Genomic DNA, 22,552 nt, shown 5'->3' with positions numbered 1-22,552 from the left:
AATCCTATCACTGATACTAGAAATACCAAGCTCCTTCCTCATGTTAAGAACTTTTGTAGATCTGGGACAGCCAAGAATAATCCTGAGAGCTTCATTTTGCATTAACTCCAAGGGTCGGAGAGAACTTTCTCTAGCTAATATCAACATGGGAGCAGCATAATCAATTAAGGACCTAACATAGGCTATGTACATCATTCTCACGATTCTCACATTTGCACCATAGTTGGGAGTGTAGCCAGCAACACTCAGAGCAAATATAAATGAAAGCTTTTTCTTGTCTTTAAAATGTAACCTCACTTGGAGGAGTAAGTCCGTAGACTCTACTTGTGTTATTACTGTTTCTCAGTATTATTATTATTATTATTAATTATTATTATTATTATTATTATTGTTTTTGTACGTGTTTCTGCACACTTTTTACCCAATGAATGTTGTAAAAAAGGTGACAGACTTCGTTAGCTAACCATACATTAGAGTGAGGTCAAATAGGTATACAGAGGTCAGGTCAAGTTGAGGCAACATGGTTATGAGTATCCTTACACACACACACATACCTTAGTAAGGAATCGTTCAAGATACTGTGCACCGTGTACGTCAGGCCCATACTGGAGTATGCAGCACCAGTTTGGAACCCACACCTGGTCAAGCACGTCAAGAAATTAGAGAAAATTCAACGGTTTGCAACAAGGCTAGTTCCAGAGCTAAGGAATGTTCTACGAAGAAAAGTTAAGGGAAATCGGTCTGACGACACTGGGGGACAGGAGGTTACGGGAGACATGATAACGACATACAAAATACTGCGAGGAATAGATAAGGTGGACAGAGACAGGATGTTCCAGAGAGGGGACACAGAAACAAGGGGTCACAATTGGAAGCTGAAGACTCAGATGAGTCAAAAGGATTTTGTGAAGTATTTTATCAGTCAGAGTTGTCAGGAAGTGGAATAGTCTAGCAAGTGATAGTTGAGGTAGGAACCATACATAGCTTTAAGACGAGGTATGATAAAGCTCATGGAGCAGAGAGAAGACCTAGTAGCGATCAGTGAAGAGGCGGGGTCAGGAGCTGAGTCTCGACTCCTGTAACCACAATTAGGAGAGTACACACAAGGGGAAATTGTCTTAATCTGTCATTAACCACGACAGAAGTGAGAGAGGATTAATGAAAGCAGTTTGCAAAACAAAAGCAAATACAAAGTTAAAGGAAAAGATCAACATAACATCATCACCAACAGCAACCAAAATCACCTCCGACAACCACAATCCCCACCACTAACAACAACCATCACCACCACTAACATAACTGTAACCAACATCAACAGCTACGAATACCAACCACCACCACCATTATAACCACTTTTATCACTTACCACCACACATCCACTCTACCATCAGCCACCACCACCACCAACCACCACCATCAACCACCACCACCATCAACCACCATCCTCTACAGCTTTAAAATCCACCATATCTATCTTCTTAATTTCCCTCATTTAAGTGGTGAGAATAATAGTGGTGCCACTTTGCACATTCAGCAGTGGCACCATGACCTTGCCCACTTCCTTCCAGAGGGGGATTTCTTCTCCCGTTCCTTTGAAATGATCCCAATTAGGAGCGGAAATGTGTGACGGAGGGCAGATAAGCAGTCCCAAAAGAAGTAATCCCAATTAGGGCCACCAAGAAGCGTGAAGGAACGAGATTGGGAGCTTCCTCTCACTGGTCTTAACAGCTGATTCCTCAGCAGCTGATCCCTCAACAGCTGATCCCTCAACAGCTGATCCCTCAACAGCTGATCCCTCAACAGCTGATCCCTCAACAGCTGATCCCTCAGCAGCTGATCCCTCAACAGCTGATCCCTCAACAGCTGATCCCGCAACAGCTGATCCCGCAACAGCTGATCCCGCAACAGCTGATCTGATTCCTCAATAACAGATCCCTAAATAGTCGAACGCACGATAGAAGATCCTAAAACAGCTTGAAGGGCTGATTCTCACAAGTCAGTGTCCTTGTCTACCCTGACTACACATCGGAGCATCCTGTATGTCGTGAACATATCTCCTCTTAAACAAATGTTTCCTCGAAGGTCCTTTCAGTTCAGGTTCCAGTCTGGTGCCATAACTCGAAACTTTCCCAATCTTTATTGTCTATTCGTCTAGGCGGGGGTTCCACGCTGGTGTTACACACTCGAGGACTGGCTTTACACATATGGAATGAATATCTGAACGGATTTCAAATTTAGGATTGTAATAACGATTAGTCTGAGTGAACAGTTAGGGCGGTGGTCAATTCCAGATCCTTTCTTTTGTAACCTGTCTTGTAATGAGCTTGTCGTGGTGGTACGTTGTCTCCCTCTGTGTGTGTGTGTGTGTGTGTGTGTGTGTGTGTGTGTGTGTGTGTGTGGTGTGTGTGTGTGTGTGTGTGTGTGTGTGTGTGTTCACCTAATTATGGTTGCAGGGGTCGATTCATGGCTCCTGGCCCCGCCTCTTCACTGGTCGTGTGTGTGTATTATAATTGTCGGGGGTTCAGTAGTGAGTTACTTTGCTTGTCTTAAGGTTTTTGCTTGAATGTACAAGGAATAAAGCCTGACGTAGGGATGTTATTATCAGCGCTTTGGTTAGAGGGCGTGTCTGTCTGTGTGTCTGTCTGCGTGTCTGTCTGTGTGTCTGTCTGCGTGTCTGTCTGCCGGTTGAAAATGCTATGCATTTGTGTCTGTTGTTTTGTTCCATTGTCCTGTCATTGTGTCAGTTGGAGAAGTTTTGTGTATATTTTTCTGTCCCCGGTCTCTCCCCACTACCTACTTCTTTTCTCCCTCTCTCTTTTTCACCGATTTCATATTTATTTTTTCCTTCCCTTCTACTGGCTCACTTTTCCTCAGTCACTATACTATGGTAAGACACTTGTTTCGCCCTGTTTAAGGTCCTGTATCTACCCTTCCCCCTCAGTCAGCCTTGACCCACTGTGCTGCTGCTGCTGCTGCTGCTGCTGCTGCTGCTGCTGGCGGCCTTGCTTACTATTGATCTTTCACTAACTTCTACCCGAGGCCTGGAGGCTTCCCTCTCAACCCGGCTCTTACCCATACTACACTCTGTGGTAGCGTGGTCTTCTCACAACAGAAGAACCCGGGATCAGTCCCGGGCACTAGCAAATTCACAATATAAATTACCTGAAATCATTTATTTAAAGTAATAAACACACACACATTATATATATATATATATATATATATATATATATATTTGTTTGGGGATCATCGCCCAAGCGTTCAGATCTCAGACTAGGCCGCATAAATTTGATATTAAATATTATAAGGGGAAAATCTATTAGTAAACGCAGGAGAAAGTCAAGATAAGCCTATAATGAATGAAAGTGAAAGTCCGTGAGATTCACCTGTCATCTAATATGCAAATGAGATTGAAATAAAATATGGCTGCCATCACACCAGAGTATAAAAACACTGAAGAGCTTCCAGTTTCAGACACACGCAGGAAGATGGCAGCACCTTCCTTGCTGAGTCCTATGGCATGGCTGAGAAGGCCTAAGGAAAATGAAAAAAAAAAAATTGCCGGCTACATAAAGACTAAATCAAACGAACTTCAACTGGAGAGAAATTAAAAAAAAATCGTACCACAGACATGAAAATAAAAACAAATATTTTTTCCCGATAATGAGAGAGGAAAAAACACTCGGAAAAATAATGAATTTGCATCGACAGGCGCGAAGGACGTAGTAATATGACGGGAAAATGAACTCTAGTGAGATATGTAGCAATACACAGATAATCCGCACATGGAAGAGAGGAGCTAATACGACGTTTCGGTCCGACTTGGACCATTTACAAAGTCAGTGTAACTTTGTAAATGGTCCAAGTCGGACCTAAACGTCGTCGTAAGCTCCTCTCTTCTACCATTACCATCAATCCTACAACCACCACTAATCCTACTGCCATCCTGGTACCACTGCCGCTGGCACAACTATGGCAGCTGCCAAGTACTGCTGCCAAAATACTGCTCGCAGTATTTCTGACCATGACGGTAAGATCCAATTTTGGAGTTGCCTCCACCCAGCCCTCCAAAACCTTTTCTCCCCTCCTTCTCCTCCTCTCCCCTCCCATTCTAACCACCCGCTCCAATCCTCCCTGAAATTGTTCCCCTCTCCCTCACTATCTTTTCAGCAACCAAAGATATCTGAGTCTAACATATCATCCCTTACGGTCCTCTGGGAACGTACTTTCTTGGACATCCTCCTCTTTTCTACAATTTCGCAAGCTCCTGATGATGTGTTGATTGCAACACTCCACTCTCCCCGTGGTTGTTTTGCATATTACATACACACACACATTTGTGAAAAGTTAAAATTACAATGTTTTAATTATATAAACATTGTAATTTAAGTTTTCACAAACTGGTTTACTCCGTCACTAAAACGACGACGTGGTTTAAGGAGCAACACGGAATTTGCAACAAAGACATGAGAGTAAAATAACTGACATGCAGTCACAATAAAGTGACGTTAAAATGACAACGACAAAACTAAGTTAAGAGAACATCAATGTTTAACTAAGTTGGATGCTAGAAATATTACCAAGTGAATCAAAGAGTTAAATACAAGTTATCAACTTACATGAACTTCGACAAACTAACCTAGTCGACAAACTAACCTAGTCATGAAATACAGAACATATAACAAAGTTAAGATGAACAGGAATAACACCTGGATATTACGGAAATGTTCAGGTACAATCGACTGACATCATACGGCAGGTTGACGATAGTGTGTAATCGGAAATAACGATACCAAAATACTGCACTTGCGTCTTGCTGAGACATCATACTCACCAAGAAACATAGGTGTGCCGAGCCGTAGCAAGCACCTGCACCAAGCTTGTGGAGCGCAGGTGTATCAAGTGCGTCTCCATAATAAGGTCACTGACTGTCCAATAGCAGTGACTGACCACCAGCAGTGACTGAGAAACCCAGGTCAACTATGAGGTGCCAATTCTTCCAGTGTTCCATAATAACCGCTGCTTTAGCAACCACAAGTTAGATTCCCCTTTATGATTCATTTATATTTATAGATTCTAGCAGTTAAATACTGTTTCGTCTTGCAACATTAGAGGCCTTGCAATGCTCGCATGTTTTTAGACAATATTATTATTATTATTATAAGCAAAACTAAGCGCTAAAAGCACAAGGGTCAAACAGCGCTGCTGTAGATAATAGGGTGGAACGACTCCTGCGATTATTGAAGCAGTTTAGCCCTACTAGAGAACGCTGCCTTACAGTTTAGCACCACTAGAGAACACTGCCTCACAGTTTAGCACCACTAGAGAACGCTGCCTCACAGTTTAGCACCACTAGAGAACACTGCCTCACAGTTTAGCACCACTAGAGAACACTGCCTCACAGTTTAGCACCACTAGAGAACACTGCCTCATAGTTTAGCACCACTAGACAACTTGTTAGGTAAGACACATATGCAACAGTTAGACAACTTTATTCCGAAACGTTTCGCCTACACAGTAGGCTTCTTCAGTCGAATACAGAAAGTAGGAAGGAACAGTAGAGATGTGAAGACGATGTAATCAGTCCATCACCCTTAAAGTCGTAGAATTTGAGGTTGTCAGTCCCTCGGCCTGGAGAAGTTCAGTTCCATAGTCAGGAACTATCTGAAGATCAAGCGACAGTGCGGAGACTTAAATACTGTCGGAAGGAGAGGTGCAGGGTAGTAGTAGTAGTAGTAGTGAGAGGCAACTGAGAGGTCATGTCTCTCTCAGATCCAACACTTCTCACTTGAAAAGCTTGTCCAAGGTGTTTTCTGTACCAAGATGCCACGTGTTGCAGTGTCTGACAAGATGAACATCAAAATGGTATACAATACCGACAGGTTGTTAGGTAAGACACATATGCAACAGTTAGACAACTTTATTCCGAAACGTTTCGCCTACACAGTAGGCTTCTTCAGTCGAATACAGAAAGTAGGAAGGAACAGTAGAGATGTGAAGACGATGTAATCAGTCCATCACCCTTAAAGTCGTAGAATTTGAGGTTGTCAGTCCCTCGGCCTGGAGAAGTTCAGTTCCATAGTCAGGAACTATCTGAAGATCAAGCGACAGTGCGGAGACTTAAATACTGTCGGAAGGAGAGGTGCAGGGTAGTAGTAGTAGTAGTAGTAGTAGTGAGAGGCAACTGAGAGGTCATGTCTTTCTCAGATCCAACACTTCTCACTTGAAAAGCTTGTCCAAGGTGTTTTCTGTACCAAGATGCCACGTGTTGCAGTGTCTGACAAGATGAACATCAAAATGGTATACAATACCGACAGGTTGTTAGGTAAGACACATATGCAACAGTTAGACAACTTTATTCCGAAACGTTTCGCCTACACAGTAGGCTTCTTCAGTCGAATACAGAAAGTAGGAAGGAACAGTAGAGATGTGAAGACGATGTAATCAGTCCATCACCCTTAAAGTCGTAGAATTTGAGGTTGTCAGTCCCTCGGCCTGGATAAGTTCAGTTCCATAGTCAGGAACTATCTGAAGATCAAGCGACAGTGCGGAGACTTAAATACTGTCGGAAGGAGAGGTGCAGGGTAGTAGTAGTAGTAGTAGTAGTAGTGAGAGGCAACTGAGAGGTCATGTCTCTCTCAGATCCAACACTTCTCACTTGAAAAGCTTGTCCAAGGTGTTTTCTGTACCAAGATGCCACGTGTTGCAGTGTCTGACAAGATGAACATCAAACTGTTGCATATGTGTCTTACCTAACAACCTGTCGGTATTGTATACCATTTTGATGTTCATCTTGTCAGACACTGCAACACGTGGCATCTTGGTACAGAAAACACCTTGGACAAGCTTTTCAAGTGAGAAGTGTTGGATCTGAGAGAGACATGACCTCTCAGTTGCCTCTCACTACTACTACTACTACTACTACTACCCTGCACCTCTCCTTCCGACAGTATTTAAGTCTCCGCACTGTCGCTTGATCTTCAGATAGTTCCTGACTATGGAACTGAACTTCTCCAGGCCGAGGGACTGACAACCTCAAATTCTACGACTTTAAGGGTGATGGACTGATTACATCGTCTTCACATCTCTACTGTTCCTTCCTACTTTCTGTATTCGACTGAAGAAGCTTACTGTGTAGGCGAAACGTTTCGGAATAAAGTTGTCTAACTGTTGCATATGTGTCTTACCTAACAACCTGTCGGTATTGTATACCATTTTGATGTTCACCACTAGACAACACTGCCTCACATCAAATCACCACAAGACAACACTGCCTCACATCAGATCACCACTAGACAACACTGCCTCACATCAGATCACCACTAGACAACACTGCCTCACATCAGATCACCACTAGACAACACTGCCTCACATCAGATCACCACTAGACAACACTGCCTCACATCAGATCACCACTAGACAACACTGCCTCACATCAGATCACCACTAGACAACACTGCCTCACATCAGATCACCACTAGACAACACTGCCTCACATCTGATTACGTGATCACATAAGCACATACATAAAGACACGGGTGTAACAGTTAGGTATCTTTATTCCGAAACGTTTCGCCTACACAGTAGGTTTCTTCAGTCGAGTACAAAGGCGCCAGCAGAAGCGGTAGAGATTTCAAGACGATGTCATCAGTCCATCAGCCTTGAAGACGTAATTTTGAGGTGGTCAGTCCCTCAGCTGAGGGTCTGACTATTATTATTATTATTACTATTATTGTTTTTATTATTATTATTATTTTAGCTTTTATTATACTTGTATATATTATCAAAGCTTGTTGCCTGGGTAGCACTGAAAATGGGTTGGGTAAACATTTTTGTTAGTGGGTTTGGGTTTGAGAAGGACCCGCCTAGTGTGGGCCAGTAGGCCTGCTTCAGTGTTCCCTCTTTCCTATGTTCTTATGTCTCTATTTATTTACTTTTTTGTATTCTTTTACTTCGATAATTCTTGACGATGTAATAAAACAATTTAAGAAAGTTAATAATGTTTTTTTTCTCTCTCTTTTTCTCTCTCTTGATAAGGTACCGCATAATTTATTGTAATTTATGTGTGAAGAACAACCGTCCTATAATTGACCCCCTGCGGCACACCAGACCCCCTACGGTACACTGATCCCCCTGCGGCACACCAGACCCCCTACGGTACACTGATCCCCCTGCGGCACACCAGACCCCCTACGGTATACTGATCCCCCTGCGGCACACCTGTCTTCCCTAAGGTACACTGATCCCCCTACGGTACACCTGTCTTCCCTACGGTACACTGATCCCCCGGCGGCACACCAGACCCCCTACGGTACACTGATCCCCCTGCGGCACACCAGACCCCCTACGGTACACTGATCCCCCTGCGGCACACCAGACCCCCTACGGTACACTGATCCCCCTGCGGCACACCTGTCTTCCCTAAGGTACACTGATCCCCCTACGGTACACCTGTCTCCCCTACGGTACACTGATCCCCCGGCGGCACACCAGACCCCCTACGGTACACTGATCCCCCTGCGGCACACCAGACCCCCTACGGTACACTGATCCCCCTGCGGCACACCTGTCTTCCCTAAGGTACACTGATCCCCCTACGGTACACCTGTCTTCCCTACGGTACACTGATCCCCCTACGGTACATCAGACCCCTACGGCACACCTGACCCCCCTCTGCGCCCCACCTTAATACCCCTCCCTGCGGGACGCCTGACCCTCCTGCGAGCATATCTGATCCTCTGTGGCACATCTGCTCCCCTGCAACACATCTGACCTCCCTGCGGCACACCTGATCCCCCTGCGCCACACCTGACCCCGTGCTTCACACCTGACCTCCTAGTAGCATACCTGACCCCCTGCGGCACAAATGACCCCCCTGCGGCACAAGTGACCCCCGTGCTGCACACCTGACCCCCCTACGGCACACCTGAAGGGAATTCAGAAAGTGTGTGTGTACATACGTTCGTATGTACACACACATACATGACAAGAATCACGCAGTAGGCACAGTAACAAAGCCAAGAGAGCCACACAGGTGCCAAGGAGTGCCACAGGTCAAACTTTTACTGGCGTTGATTACTACACAAAGAATGACCACACACACACCACTCTCTCTCTACCTCCGAATGCATTTTTTTCTATTTTCTCAGCAGTGCTTAATTTCAGGCTTACCTGTTGATTGTATGATCATCCAGACTATTGTGGCATACTGCCTGCAAGCAATCATAGCCATCATGGTTATTCTAATTTCTGGTGGAGAGAGAGAGAGAGAGAGAGAGAGAGAGAGAGAGAGAGAGAGAGAGAGAGAGAGAGAGAGAGAGAGAGAGAGAGAGAGAGAGAGAGAGAGAGAGAGATACTGTTTTAGAGGTGGAAAACCGGTACACGAGGGTATAGGTGAAACTTGATGACAAAATTGAGCCACGGGGATGTATAGAAAATATCCTTCAGCTTCAAGTGGTGGACGAAGTATATACATAAACTGCAAGAGCAGACATGATAAAATTTACGAGCTTAATAGGGAGTGAACCCTGTCCAGGAGCACTTGGTCCAGGAGCACAGACTCAACACCTGCATCCATAAAAACAAAGGTGAGTACAGAGGGGGCGTGCCGGAGAGTGTAGGGGGCGGCCACCCGTGCCACAACGTCTCCAAATAAAAGATAATGATATTATTGCACAACATCGCGAATGCAATAAAAACATTGATAATTTACATCTCGGGCCGCAGCTTCATGCATCATCATTACCTGGTAATATAAAACTAATTTTTCCAGAGAGATTTCTTTCTTTCCAGAGATTTCTTACAGTATTTAACTCATTTACTTTGAAGATGATGGAAATTTTGGGTGATGCAGAGAAAGGTGTGCCTGGGCAAAGTGTGTCTGGGCGAAGTGTGTGTGGGAGAAGTATATGTGGGAGAAGTGTGTCTGGGAGAAGTGTGTGTGGGAGAAGTATATGTGGGAGAAGTGTGTGTGGGAGAAGTGTGTGTGGGAGAAGTGTGTCTGGGAGAAGTGTGTCTGGGAGAAGTGTGTCTGGGAGAAGTGTGATAAAATGGCTTAGAAAAACCAAGAAGTTGAAGACTCAGACATTTGTGTAACATTTGGGAATCTACATCGAGGAATTCTTCAATACTTATCGATCCTCTGGACAAGACCTAGTTACACTAGTAGATGTTTCCACTGTGACTCCGCCTCCTCCTGCTTCACCTCACCTGACTACAGTATATAAGCCACTTCTCCCAGCACATGTTGTACTCCCATCAAGATTGATGGACTGAACCTAACAATTCCAGGCTGAGGGACTGATTACCTCAGACACCTCCTCTTTTTATACCGTTTCCTGCCACTCGTTCGTGGTTACAATAATATATATACTGCTTGTGGAGGCTAGTACACCAAACGGGGAGTAGAATAAAATTAGCTCAGAGGCGTCCACACCACCGTATGTCCTCGGATCAAGATAAAACACCTAGCTCTGCTGGGGGCTTGATTATTGTAGGATTGAGTGGTTCTGTGGGTTAGACCGTCATGTGTGATTTTTGCTCACCATATATATGTAATAAGATCACAGTAAACAGGTGATATCAGAAAATACAAAACAACCACTGTGAAAGGAAAGTGAAATTGCAAGCACTTTCGTGACTTCTCACATTATCCTTGATAATATGAGAAGTCACGAAAGCCCTTGGAATTTCACGTTCATATCACAGTGGATGTTTTACATATACATACATACACACACACACACACACACACACACACATACATATATATATATATATATATATATATATATATATATATATATATATATATATATATATATATATATATATATTACAATAATGCCTAGTACAAAGTTTGGAGTGACTCACTCTAGCACAGTTGTAGTTTACTATTTTTTTTTAAATTCAATTCGATAAAGAATAATAATATCAGTAAAAATGAATAAACACAAATGGAAGAAAATATGCTTTTTTGAGTTGCATATTATTCGTAAAACGATGTTTTCTATAAAAAATAATTGTGATCCTGGTCATTAGTGTAGTGAGAGATACGGAACGAACGCTCTCAGCCGATCCTTTATCTTCGTTCAACTGCAAATTTTATTAGGGGATTTAAATGTAAATGTGAGTGAATGCAGTAATGTAGGGGCGGCGCTACACCAGCTGCTTGGTAGTTTAGACGCCAGGCCCAGGAGCTGGAGTTATACTCCCTTAAATCCAGTTGAACACACACACACACAAATGCACACACACAGATACAGACACACACACACAGACACACAAACGCACACACACAGAGACAGACAGACAGACAGACAGACAGACACACACACACACACACACACACCGGCCGTGGAATTATGGATTAGCTGTGTCGTAATGCGATATTTTCACGGTCAGCACAGCTGTCTACACTTTTATGTACTTGCGAGTGTGTGTAGGTGCGAACATATGTACACAGACGGGTATGTACGTGAGAGGAAATGTACGTGTGAGTGTATAAATATATACATTTACTCAGGTGTACCGAAATATTAAATTTACTGATGTCGGGCCTCAGCTCCTGGCCCGCTTCATCCACTACTGTCAACATAGTCTTTCTTAACAACTATCAATAACTATTGATTTCCAGCCTGTTGGGGCTCTGTCGTGCCTGTTCTTGAAGCTGTGTCCGTGGAGCTTACCTTCACCGCTTCCTCCCCAAGTGGTTGAGGACTCTACTTACAAGCAAGAGAATACCGACTCGACCCATGGGTTATGAGAGAGGTACAGGGAAGTCCCCCTAGACAAGCTGCCTCTCCCTTACCTAGCAGTAAATAGGTACCTGTGCAAGAATGGTATATAATACCGACAAGATGAAATTAAGACACATGTGCAACATCTGGGTATCTTTATTGTAGACGTTTCACCATCCAGTGGCTTTATCAATACAAATTCCATTGTATTGATAAATTGTATTGATAAAGCCACAGGATGGCGAAACGTCTACAATAAAGATACCCAGATGTTGCACATGTGTCTTAATTTCATCTTGTCGGTATTATATACCATTCTTGCACAACTTGTCAGACACTGCAACATCATGGAATCTTGATTCTGAGGACATGTACATAACCATGTCCTGGAATTTGTACTGATAAAGCCACTGGATGGCGAAACGTCTACAATAAAGGCACCCAGATGTTGCACATGTGTCTTAATTTCATCAAATAGGTACCAAGGTGTTAGTCTATTGTTGTGGGTCGCATCCTGGAGGGAGGGGAAAAAAGAATCATACGGGCCAGTGCAGAATTTGTTAATGGCTATACCACGTTGAACACAATTTCTCGTACGATTAGCAAAGTTAACCAACGTTTGGTTTGGTTATTACTTGGATGGGTCCTTGGTTAGTACTTGGATGGGTCCTTGGTTAGTACTTGGATGGGTCCTTGGTTAGTACTTGGATGGGTCCTTGGTTAGTACTTGGATGGGTCCTTGGTTAGTACTTGGATGGGTCCTTGGTTAGTACTTGGATGGGTCCTTGGTTAGTACTTGGATGGGTCCTTGGAAAACTGATGCTGTGGCATCAATCTTTCAAGGACCCAAATGGAAATAAGTTACATGGGTTACTCAACATAATCTACTCATATACTGATATATATATAATAATTAATGTTACTGTATTTATGTGCACCTGTACCTGAATAAACTTAACTGACCTGCAGAGAAATAAGCCACACTTCCTGGATTTCTTGGGTTATCGTGGATTAGTAACCCTTCGGGGATAATCTGAAGTCATTTCCCTCTACTACAGTAAGTTCTTTAATAAATTTCCTCAGTACAGTGAGATTTTTTTGTAAATGCGATTGAAAAAAAGAGCCCACCTAAAAATTAAATATGACTTGCAAGGCATTCACAGTATTTGCTCTTCTATTTTGAATGTCCGTCATGAATAAGGAATATTACCAGCAAATCCCTGGCTGTCTAACAGTGAACCCGATAAATTCCGCGAGCAGCCAGGCTGTGGTGCCTATGTTGGACTGTGTGCGGCGGCGGGTACTAACAGCCTGATCGATCAGGCCAGCAACCAGGAGGCCTGGTCTGGGACCGGGACGTGGAGGCGGTGACCCCCTGAAACAACTACAGGTAACGTACAGGTAACCAAAGATTAAGATTTCGGCCCAGCAAGATTACATTATACTATGGTTTTGTTCCCCAGTGCTAACTATGATTTTTACATCATACACACATGAGTGTGAATATATATATATATATATATATATATATATATATATATATATATATATATATATATATATATATATATATATATAAAAGCCTGGTCGTGGACCGGGCCGCGGGGGCGTTGATCCCCGGAATAACCTCCAGGTAGGTAGCCAAGGATTCGAACCCATGTTGTACTAGCCCGCCACTGTGAGCGAGAACCTCATGACGCCTTAACCCACAGGACCACCCAATCCTACAAGAACCAAGCACCCAGTCAAGCTAGGTGTGTTACTCTTGGTCCGAGGACATACTGAGGTGCGGGAGCTTTCAAGCTAATGAAATTAGCTTGAAAGCTAATGGGTGGTCCTGTGGGTTAAGGCGTCATGTGGTCTCGCTCACAATGGCGGGCTAGTACAACATGGGTTCGAATCCTTGGCTAGTGCAGTGTTATATATATATATATATATATATATATATATATATATATATATATATATATATATATATATATATATATATATATATCGTGCCGAATAGGTAAAACTGGTCAATTAGCAAGAACTCATTTAAAATTAAGTTCTTTCTAAAATTTTCTCTCATACACAAAAATATTTTTTTTCATTAGGTTCAGAATGATTTTTGCGAAATTATTGCATACACAAATTATCGCTTGCGTTATTCGGCAAGAAAAGCGTTGCTATTTAAGGCAAAAATCGCAAGTTTTACCTATTCGGCACGATATATATATATATATATATATATATATATATATCTATATATATATATATATATATATATATATATATATATATATATATATATATATATATAGTGAACAGAGACAGACCAAAATAATATGCACCCCTTTGGGGAGGGGGGCGAGTGATATGGAAGGGGAGCCGAGGGCAACAGCTGTTGAGGGGGGCAGGTTAGGTAGCTCTTCCCACTAGTCCCAGGGAGAGGGAGGTGAAGGGCCGGGTGGGGGAGGTGGTGCTGGTGGGGAGACTAACGAAGTCGATGAGGGAGAGGGGAAGAGAGGGAGTGGACAACGACGGAAGGGGAGGGTGGTCGGGTAGGTAGGACAAGGGGAGGAGATGGGAGTAGAGGGGGAGAAGAGGGGAAAAACGGGAGGGAGAAGTCTACTACGAGGGGGAAGGGGAGGAGAGAGAGACACACACCGGTACACTAGCTCACCCACGCCCAGACTCACTGTTATTTATACCCTCTCGCCGGTAGGGGCGTGTCACTGCCTGCTGCTGCCTGTGCTAATCACAGTCACACAGCTCTAACACAAACTTCTAACCTCCTCTCATGTCAGAATATATATTACATAGTGTAAGAATATTCGCTCATACCTCTCACCCTACCGAGGTAACGCCCCATCATCAGACCAACAAGCTCCAGCAAACATCTAGCTTCATTTCATGTCAAAATAACAGACACATCAAAAAACATGTACATTGAACGTACAGATAACAGACGATCTCATAGTACACACCGAATACAGATGACTGCAACACAGGAGCCTATGTTAATTGTATTTCGCCTGTTGTACAGGAGAAACGTTTCTTCACAGGCAGAAATTGTGGTCACATGGTACTCGCTTACATCTTCACAAACACGGAGTTGCAGTCTGTACCTCTCACAAAGTATACATGCTGCACAACTTGTCAGTATTATATACCATCAACAATGATACAGAGGGTAGATACCCCCTGTGCACTAGCTGCATCCCGGCTATCCCTACATCTTACTAGATTAGATGATGCTAGAAAAGTTTAGTAGGTTCTATAACTATTGAGAATAAGTCTTGTAATCATTGTAGATGTTATTCGAACGATGGAAAAAAAGGATTTTCGTTAAATTCATGGGGAAGCGATGAGCAAGTAAGCATTAATAAATCCTTGGGAATAAAATGTAGTCGGGTTTGATCCGCATAAGGTAAAGGCAGCTCCAATTTGTAGAATTAAGAGGGATTTACCGGCCTGAAGACCCATCCCCAACCTGCCTTGGAAGGAAATTATCGATAAAAGTGTTTGACTACCAAATATGTAAACAAACGTTTCTTACCCATTATAAACGATGTATGTAGTTGTTGACTGAAGTTACGGCGATGATGTCAGTCCTGTGTGGGGGTATCCTTGATGATGTCAATCCTGAGTGTGTATACTCTCTCTGTGGTGGTCCTCAGATGATACAGACCTGTATGTTGTATTCCTTTCTTTCTTTGCTTGTCTTCAGTTACTAGAGACCTGTGTGTATAGAACCTCTCTCTAGTTGTCCCCAAGTATCTCTGAGTGTTACGAGCTACAGCAGTCGTTTGTGTGTGGTATACTCTCTCTCTCTACCTGTTCCCTAGGTACCACAGCCACCACCACCACCTAGTTACCACTTGGCCCCACCTACACTCACTGAGAGAGACGCCTCACTGACAGCAAGGGAACACGCGGTCTGTACACTTCACCTCACCGGCGGTTGACAACACACTGACTCCTTCCCTGGCCTTGCTACACCACCCCCTCCACCTGATCCCTCATCCGCCCCAACCTCTACTTCCCCTCATATATCCCCCCCTTAGCATGCCCAAACCCCTCTCTCACCCGGGCCACCAAAACGACCACGCCCCCCTCTCCTGTCGCCCCTCTCACGTCACCTCTTCTTCCGTCACCTTCCCACTCTAGAAAACCCTACCATCTCTCTCTAGTTAAGAGTGACATTAATTAATAAATCAAAAAATTATTTCACAGTTGCTGGGCGATGAAGTTATAACAATGATGACAATCCTGAGTATGTATCCTCTCTCTAGTTGTCCCCAAGTACCTCTGATGAAAGAGGTATCCCCGTGTCTCATAACCCCAGCCTCCTGCACGTCATCCCACGAAAGAGGCCCAGCAACTGTACCACAAGAGGCAGAGGAGCTGCAGCTCAAGACACCCAGAAACAAAAACTAAACCCTCCCAAAAGGTTTAGGACCTGATGATCAACTACATCGTTGTAGGTAAATTGTATACAATACCGTTCATGTGGCTTTATCAGTACAGATTCTAGGGCATAATGGAAGTAGTTAAGAAGTTTGTGGAGATGAATCCAATGGAAATAAATCGAGGACCCCAATGGAAATATCAAGAACTCCAATGGAAATAAGTCAAGGACTCCAATGGAAATATCAAGAACTCCAATGGAAATAAGTCACTTTGTCAGACTTTTTTGGGTTATCCTAGATAATATACACATATGCTGCTATGTATGATAGCTGATGTAACTGTATTTATGTGTACCTGTACCTGAATAAACTTACTAACCAAGACACTTTTCTTTTTTATAAAAATTAACAAACTGGTACTTACAACACCTAAAAAAAATTCCAAGTCTTTCTTTATAGATCATCGTTGAAAGTTTAAAACCGATATAATGATGCATTCTCAAGTAATCGTACGGAAAAAACCACAATGTGTTCAACAAAACTGGTTAATTGGAACGCGTGCAGTATAAACTTAATCTAAATCTTCAGTTAAGTGTGATGTACCACTGTTGAGAGTTTGAAGTCCATCGGAAGTAGCATTCTCCAGTTATCACACAGAATACAATATCGTAGTTTGTATAATAAAGTTAGAAAACTGTTACTTACACAGCTTAATACAAATGCGAACTTTCTGTTGAGGAAAATACACAAACACTGAAAGTTTTGTGTTGATCAGACGGGTGACTGACCTTGTAAAGTCAATGATAAAGTTCTACACAGAGTGAAACATGGCGTAATAGAGCATCATGCAGAGCGAAACGTTGCCACAATCATGCGGAAAATGATAAACCAGTATGTAAATGAATGTAATTATTTATTACACTAATAAAAGTTAGGGGATTAGACAGTTACTGGTTACTTTGCTACTTATATACTTTGACGAGGTACTGGAAGAAACAGTAATGTAATACCAGAGGTATAATAATGGGAAAACAGATACAAATTATACTGACACAAACATTACTTACAGTCAAATGAAAAACATAATTCTTGCTAATAAAATACTTTGGAGGTTCTCTCATTGCAGCAGGAATGAGAGGATACAGTCTCACGTCTCCTCACTTCCACCACGGCAAAACCCTTTCTGACTTGCTTTCATGCCAAGCTCCAGTCCCTCCCTCTCCCCATAGTGAAGGAGCAAGGCATTCTCTTAACTCAGTAAGTCTTAAATGCCAGGTGATAAGCAGTGGCGCAACCATAGGGAGAAGGTGAGGCTAATGAGGTTTATGCCAACCAAAGGCAAATACCTTCTTTACAATTTATGACTATTTTTTCACCGTGTTCAATTAACTAGTGACCACGAAAATACAAAAAATTAAGGAATTTCGCATATATACTGAAAATGATGTTTTAAAAAAAACATTGCTTTGATTTTTCAGCTTTTAATGATTTTAAAACCCCTTCTGAGACTGAAATCCCGGCAGATTGAAATCCCGGTTTAATCTTTTTCCCCGGTAGATTGAAATCCCGTCTGCGCCACTGCAGATAAGGCACCAAACTGGCCCCTGGCTAAACTAACCTAGCGGATAATGGAAGTCTTAGCTACGTACTACACTAATTCTCCCTCTCGTGGGGATGATCCCTGGGTGACGCATCACACTGTCAGTCGGTGAACCATGCGAGTGAACCAGGGACAATATTTTCCTTACGGTACTACAAACGCTATCCTCTTGCATCGCCAGTGTCGCTGCGCGAGCCATTCTCGCGCCGCGAGTGATGAACGTTCAGATTTTTGCGTTTCCTGGTTACGATCGACCATCTTGCCACACCTCTCGCGCCCTTCTTTCTCTCTAAAAATGTTTTTCTGTAGGTTTACTTAAGTTAAATTAACTTCCTTACTTCAAGAACCTATTTCTTCCCTCCAAGAACCTTCTTACCCTTCCTTCAAGAACCTTTTTCTTCCCTCCTTTAAAAATCTTTTTCATCCCTTTCCCCGTCCTTAAAGAACTTTTTTCTTCCAGTTTTTTTCCTCTCCTTCAAGAACCTTCTTTCTTCTCTCCTTCAAGAACCTCCTTCCTCCCTCTTTCAAGAACGTCTACTGCTGAGCTCCTCTTTCCCTTCATCTTGTCAAGTATCCTCTGCTTGACTTTCCTGGCGTAGGCTCGCTTGGCCGCTGAGTACCTGAGTTCAGACTCCCTCTGCTCGTCCTCCTTCAGCGCCTCCTGCAGCCGGCTTGCCCTTACTGCTTCGATCTCTGCCAAGAACTCCTTTCGCTTCCTCAGCTTCTCCTGAGCAGCCTGAAAGAGAACACAGGGCAAACATTTGCGAACTCAAATCAACTAATCAAATGAAAGCTTTGGCTCACAGCTGGTACCATCTGTACCACATACCACATAATAGCACAAAGTTACTTTATAGATAGTATTTCTAGAGAACATCTTTGTAAACTAAATACAAGAAGACCGAACTTTACCCAGCTAGAATATTCAAGTTCTACAACAAATTACAAAGTGTTACCAACAACAATGTTATTGTTGGATGTAAGGGCGCAAGAACAACTAAAGACATTTATTAATGTTACATTTCGCCTTCCAATACTTCTATTAAGATAATACATAAAGGGAACATGGTGGGGTGTGGGAGGCAGGGTAAAGTCCAGAAGTACTACTACTACTATACTACTCAAGAAGTACTACTAGCATAGTAGTAGTAGTAGTAGCAGTACTGACTTGTTAAGTGATGACTGGGTTTATTTTTTTTTGAAGATGATTAAGCTGACTTGTTTTGTGTAATTGTATCTGATACTAAGATTAGTGACACTTCAAGGCACTGTTGTGTGCCAGGTCATTTGTATATGTGTGGTCACATGTGAGTGATTTCACATGTGTGAGAGGCCACATGTTTGTGTGAGAGGTCACATGTGTGTGTGTTTGAAGTAACATGTTGTGTTTTGGGTCACCTGTGTATAAAATCACCTGTGTGGAAAGCCACCTGTGTGCGAGGAGTCACCTGTGTACGGATGTGGTGGTGATACTGGAGGTACACTTTCCCACTGTTCTCCACCTCCTCCCGAAGACGCTGAAGGTGTCTTCGTTCCTCCTCCCGAGAGGCTTCTCGCTCAGCACACCTCCAGAAGGCATGGAACATTTAGAGAAACAAGTATTCGTCATATATTATTTAGCTGATCCCTCCTCAAAATCTGATTTAAATTTAGATATTTTGCCCCTAAGTGGCTAGTTTATTCTGCGCCCCATATGCATCCCCTGGAGGTTAGTGGCTTGTTTATTGTGCACCTTATACCCATTCTGTGGACGGTAGCACAATAGCATATGGATACACAAAAGGCCTAGAAATTAGGCCCCAAAAGGGTGAACAAGAGTACATCTAGACATGTATATACAGTTTATATTACATATGTTAAAAACAAATTAGGACAGTGTACATGGTCAAAATCACATTTGTCTGCATGGTTTCATTTGGCAGAGGTGCCTTGATGTCTGTGATGGGCTCTTGATGTAAGCAACTGGAGCTATCCTCTCTATCCTTAGATCAATTACATTGTAATTGACTCATAAGGATTTAGCACTTCCAAATTAAAATACTGCTACTACTACTACTACTACTGCTACTACAACAACTACTACTACTACTAATAATAATAATAATAATAATAGTAATTACCAGCATGACAAAAATACAACTTTTCACGAAATCTTCATTGTAAAATTAAGGGAAGACTTTCTCCTGATATCTTGGCGACCTGCACAACGATATCATTTTTACCTGATATCTTCGTCAACATGAAAATCATGGTGTTTCAGTGACTGAACATGTAAGGGGTGACGAAGATGCCTTCTGAAGTCGTTTTGAAAACCTGTCGTGTAAGACGAGTCCCTGATTCAACACTGTACGCTCAGGTTTTGTTAACAAATTATTATTATAATTATTGTTATTATTATTATTACTATGAAGATTTTGTTTGGATTATTAACTCGCAGGTCTAGTAACCCAGGATAACCCAGTGGCCTAGTAGCCCAGGATAACCCAGTGGTCTAGTAGCCCAGGATAACCCAGTGGCCTAGTAACCCAGAAAAACCCAGTGGTCTAGTAACCCAAGATAATCCAGTGGTCTAGTAACCCAGGATAACCCAGTCGTCTAGCAAACCAGGATAACCCAATGGTCTAGTAACCCAGGATAACCCAGTGACCTAGTAACCCAGGATAACACAGTGGCCCAGTAACCCAGGATAACACAGTGTCCTAGCAACCCAGGATAACCCAGTGGTCTAGTAACCCAAGATAATCCAGTGGCCTAGTAACCCAGGATAACCCAGTGGCCTAGTAATCCAGGATAACCCAGTGGTCTAGTAACCCAGGATAATCCAGTGACCTAATAACCCAGGATAACACAGTGGCCCAGTAACCCAGGATAACCCAGTGACCTAGTAACCCAGGATAACACAGTGGCCCAGTAACCCAGGATAACACAGTGTCCTAGTAACCCAGGATAACCCAGTGGTCTAGTAACCAAGACTCACAAATTGTCGAGGTCCTTCTTAAGTGTCTCTCTCTTGTTTATCTTGTGGAGGTGTTCCTTCCACAGGTCCTCCTCAAATTCATCCCTGTTCCTACGCACCACTCTGGCCCACCTCGCGTCTTCCTCCTGCCGCTGCCGCACTCTCTCAGTCTTCTCCTGCACCTGCCTCGCCCTCTCCTCCAGCATCTGTTGTCAGATGGTTGGATGGTTAAAGTGATTTAAATCTATCGACTACACTAAGGTCATTAAAAGATGTACGTAACATTTCCACCACTAGACAAAATAACTTTAATCTCTAGAATAGAAATTAAAATTACATTTCATGGGTTGTCAGAGACTACCTTGAATTGGGTTTTAGGCCTACCTTAGTAGTACTATATGATTTCAATTACAACAATCAACAAACAGTTTTACAATCATAAGTTTAAAAATTTACAATGGCCTAGTAACCCAGGATAACCCAGTGGTCTAATAACCCAGGATAACCCAGTGGTCTAATAACCCAGGATAACCCAGTGGTCTAATAACCCAGAATAACCCAGTGGTCTAATAACCCAGGATAACCCAGTGGTCTAATAACCCAGGATAACCCAGTGGTCTAATAACCCAGGATAACCCAGTAAAGTTAAGTTGTCATCGAGGACTGTCTGTCTCATTTCCATTAAGGTCCTTAAATCGCCACGAGGGCATATACTTTAGATGTTATTGGCACACGTAGTGTTATATACTACAATGTTTAGGTGGTAAGTAAATACATATTTTTTTATTAAGGGCCCGTACATAATTTGGAACTTCGACAGTGGTTTTATCTTGTAAATTATGAATATTTTTTTATCTAGGATGACCCAGACAGTTCACACAATGTGATTTATTTTCACTGTGATTCTTAAATTATAGATATACGTACTACATAGTTTTATTTTTATATAGGCACAAAAAGATGCCGTCTTATTCTCTACTCTTAATTATTTAAAATGAATATTTATCAACACAAAAATGAGGAATTAGATTAAGATGGAATCATGACTATTTTAAACATGTAAGACATCACTATTCTCACTTTCTCCAGTTTTATTCATCTGATATTCATCGGCCGCATTCTTAATTTGTTACATACGTAGACTAGATCTAACATTACCAGGTAACTCATTCCATTATTTTATCGCTGTGTAATAAATAACACGGAATCCAAACCATTAGTTTTAAGTGCAACATCCCTGTTGTATGCAGATTGTGCTCTCTTGGGAAGCATCTGGTAAAGACCCAAAGAATGTACATAGCTGTGTCGTACTATTTGCCTCAAAAGCTAGAATAATAATCATAAATAATATTTTATTGTAGAACGAGACGTCTATCTCAACATTAACTTCATTGAAATATTTAGGAATATTTTTCGATTCATGCATTTCAAGTGAAACGTTAATAAGGTGTCTACAAGCTCAGGTAAGTAAGACCCAATGTTACAATGTTCATCTCACATTCACTCTTCTTGCTCTTCATGTTACTCCGTCTTAACAAAATACTGGAAAACAGTCTACAATTTACTTAAAATAGGATATAGAACAGGATAAATTAAAGAATAAGTGGAAATGCTGAAATTATCAGGTCGAGTGAAGCAGGGGAAGCTATTGTTATAAGATATCACAAGGATCCCCAGAGGAAATAAGTCACTTTGCCTAACTTTTATATAGGTTATCTTTGGCTATTTATCTGGTTGCCTGATAGGCAACGCTCTCGCTTCACACACAGTGTTCGTGGTTCAGTCCTCGGCAAGGGTGGAAACACTGGGCGTGTTTCCATACACCTATTGTCCCCGTTCATCTAGCAAGTAAGTAGGTACCTGA

At 42.4% G+C, this 22,552-nt stretch overlaps 2 protein-coding genes across 7 annotated transcripts in view; both read right to left on the bottom strand.

Moving 5' to 3' along the window:
• LOC128692341 (actin-binding LIM protein 2) overlaps positions 1–15,706 on the bottom strand; it is a 510,921-nt gene extending 495,215 nt beyond the window's left edge. For 2 of the 3 annotated variants that reach the window (XM_070096400.1, XM_070096399.1), the window contains exon 1: positions 15,280–15,705. In XM_070096400.1, coding sequence (XP_069952501.1) covers positions 15,280–15,283 — 4 coding nt within the window. In that variant the 5' untranslated portion in view covers positions 15,284–15,705. Of the gene's footprint in view, positions 1–15,279 lie in introns of all 3 variants that reach the window. The other variant, XM_070096398.1, reaches the window with a different exon arrangement.
• A 1,349-nt stretch (positions 15,707–17,055) lies between these two features.
• LOC128692342 (uncharacterized) overlaps positions 17,056–22,552 on the bottom strand; it is a 25,432-nt gene continuing 19,935 nt past the window's right edge. For 2 of the 4 annotated variants that reach the window (XM_053781465.2, XM_053781462.2), the window contains 3 exons: positions 20,710–20,894; positions 19,163–19,298; positions 17,056–18,468 (listed from right to left, as the gene is read on the bottom strand). In XM_053781465.2, coding sequence (XP_053637440.2) covers positions 18,208–18,468; positions 19,163–19,298; positions 20,710–20,894 — 582 coding nt within the window. In that variant the 3' untranslated portion in view covers positions 17,056–18,207. Of the gene's footprint in view, positions 18,469–19,146; positions 19,299–20,709; positions 20,895–22,552 lie in introns of all 4 variants that reach the window. The other 2 variants (XM_053781463.2, XM_053781464.2) reach the window with 2 other exon arrangements.

Source organism: Cherax quadricarinatus, chromosome 53, assembly GCF_038502225.1.
Source record: "Cherax quadricarinatus isolate ZL_2023a chromosome 53, ASM3850222v1, whole genome shotgun sequence".
In the NCBI taxonomy this organism is placed as follows: domain Eukaryota; kingdom Metazoa; phylum Arthropoda; class Malacostraca; order Decapoda; family Parastacidae; genus Cherax; species Cherax quadricarinatus.
The sequence above is the reverse complement of the archived record's forward strand: the minus strand, read 5'-3'. Positions and strand labels throughout refer to the sequence as shown.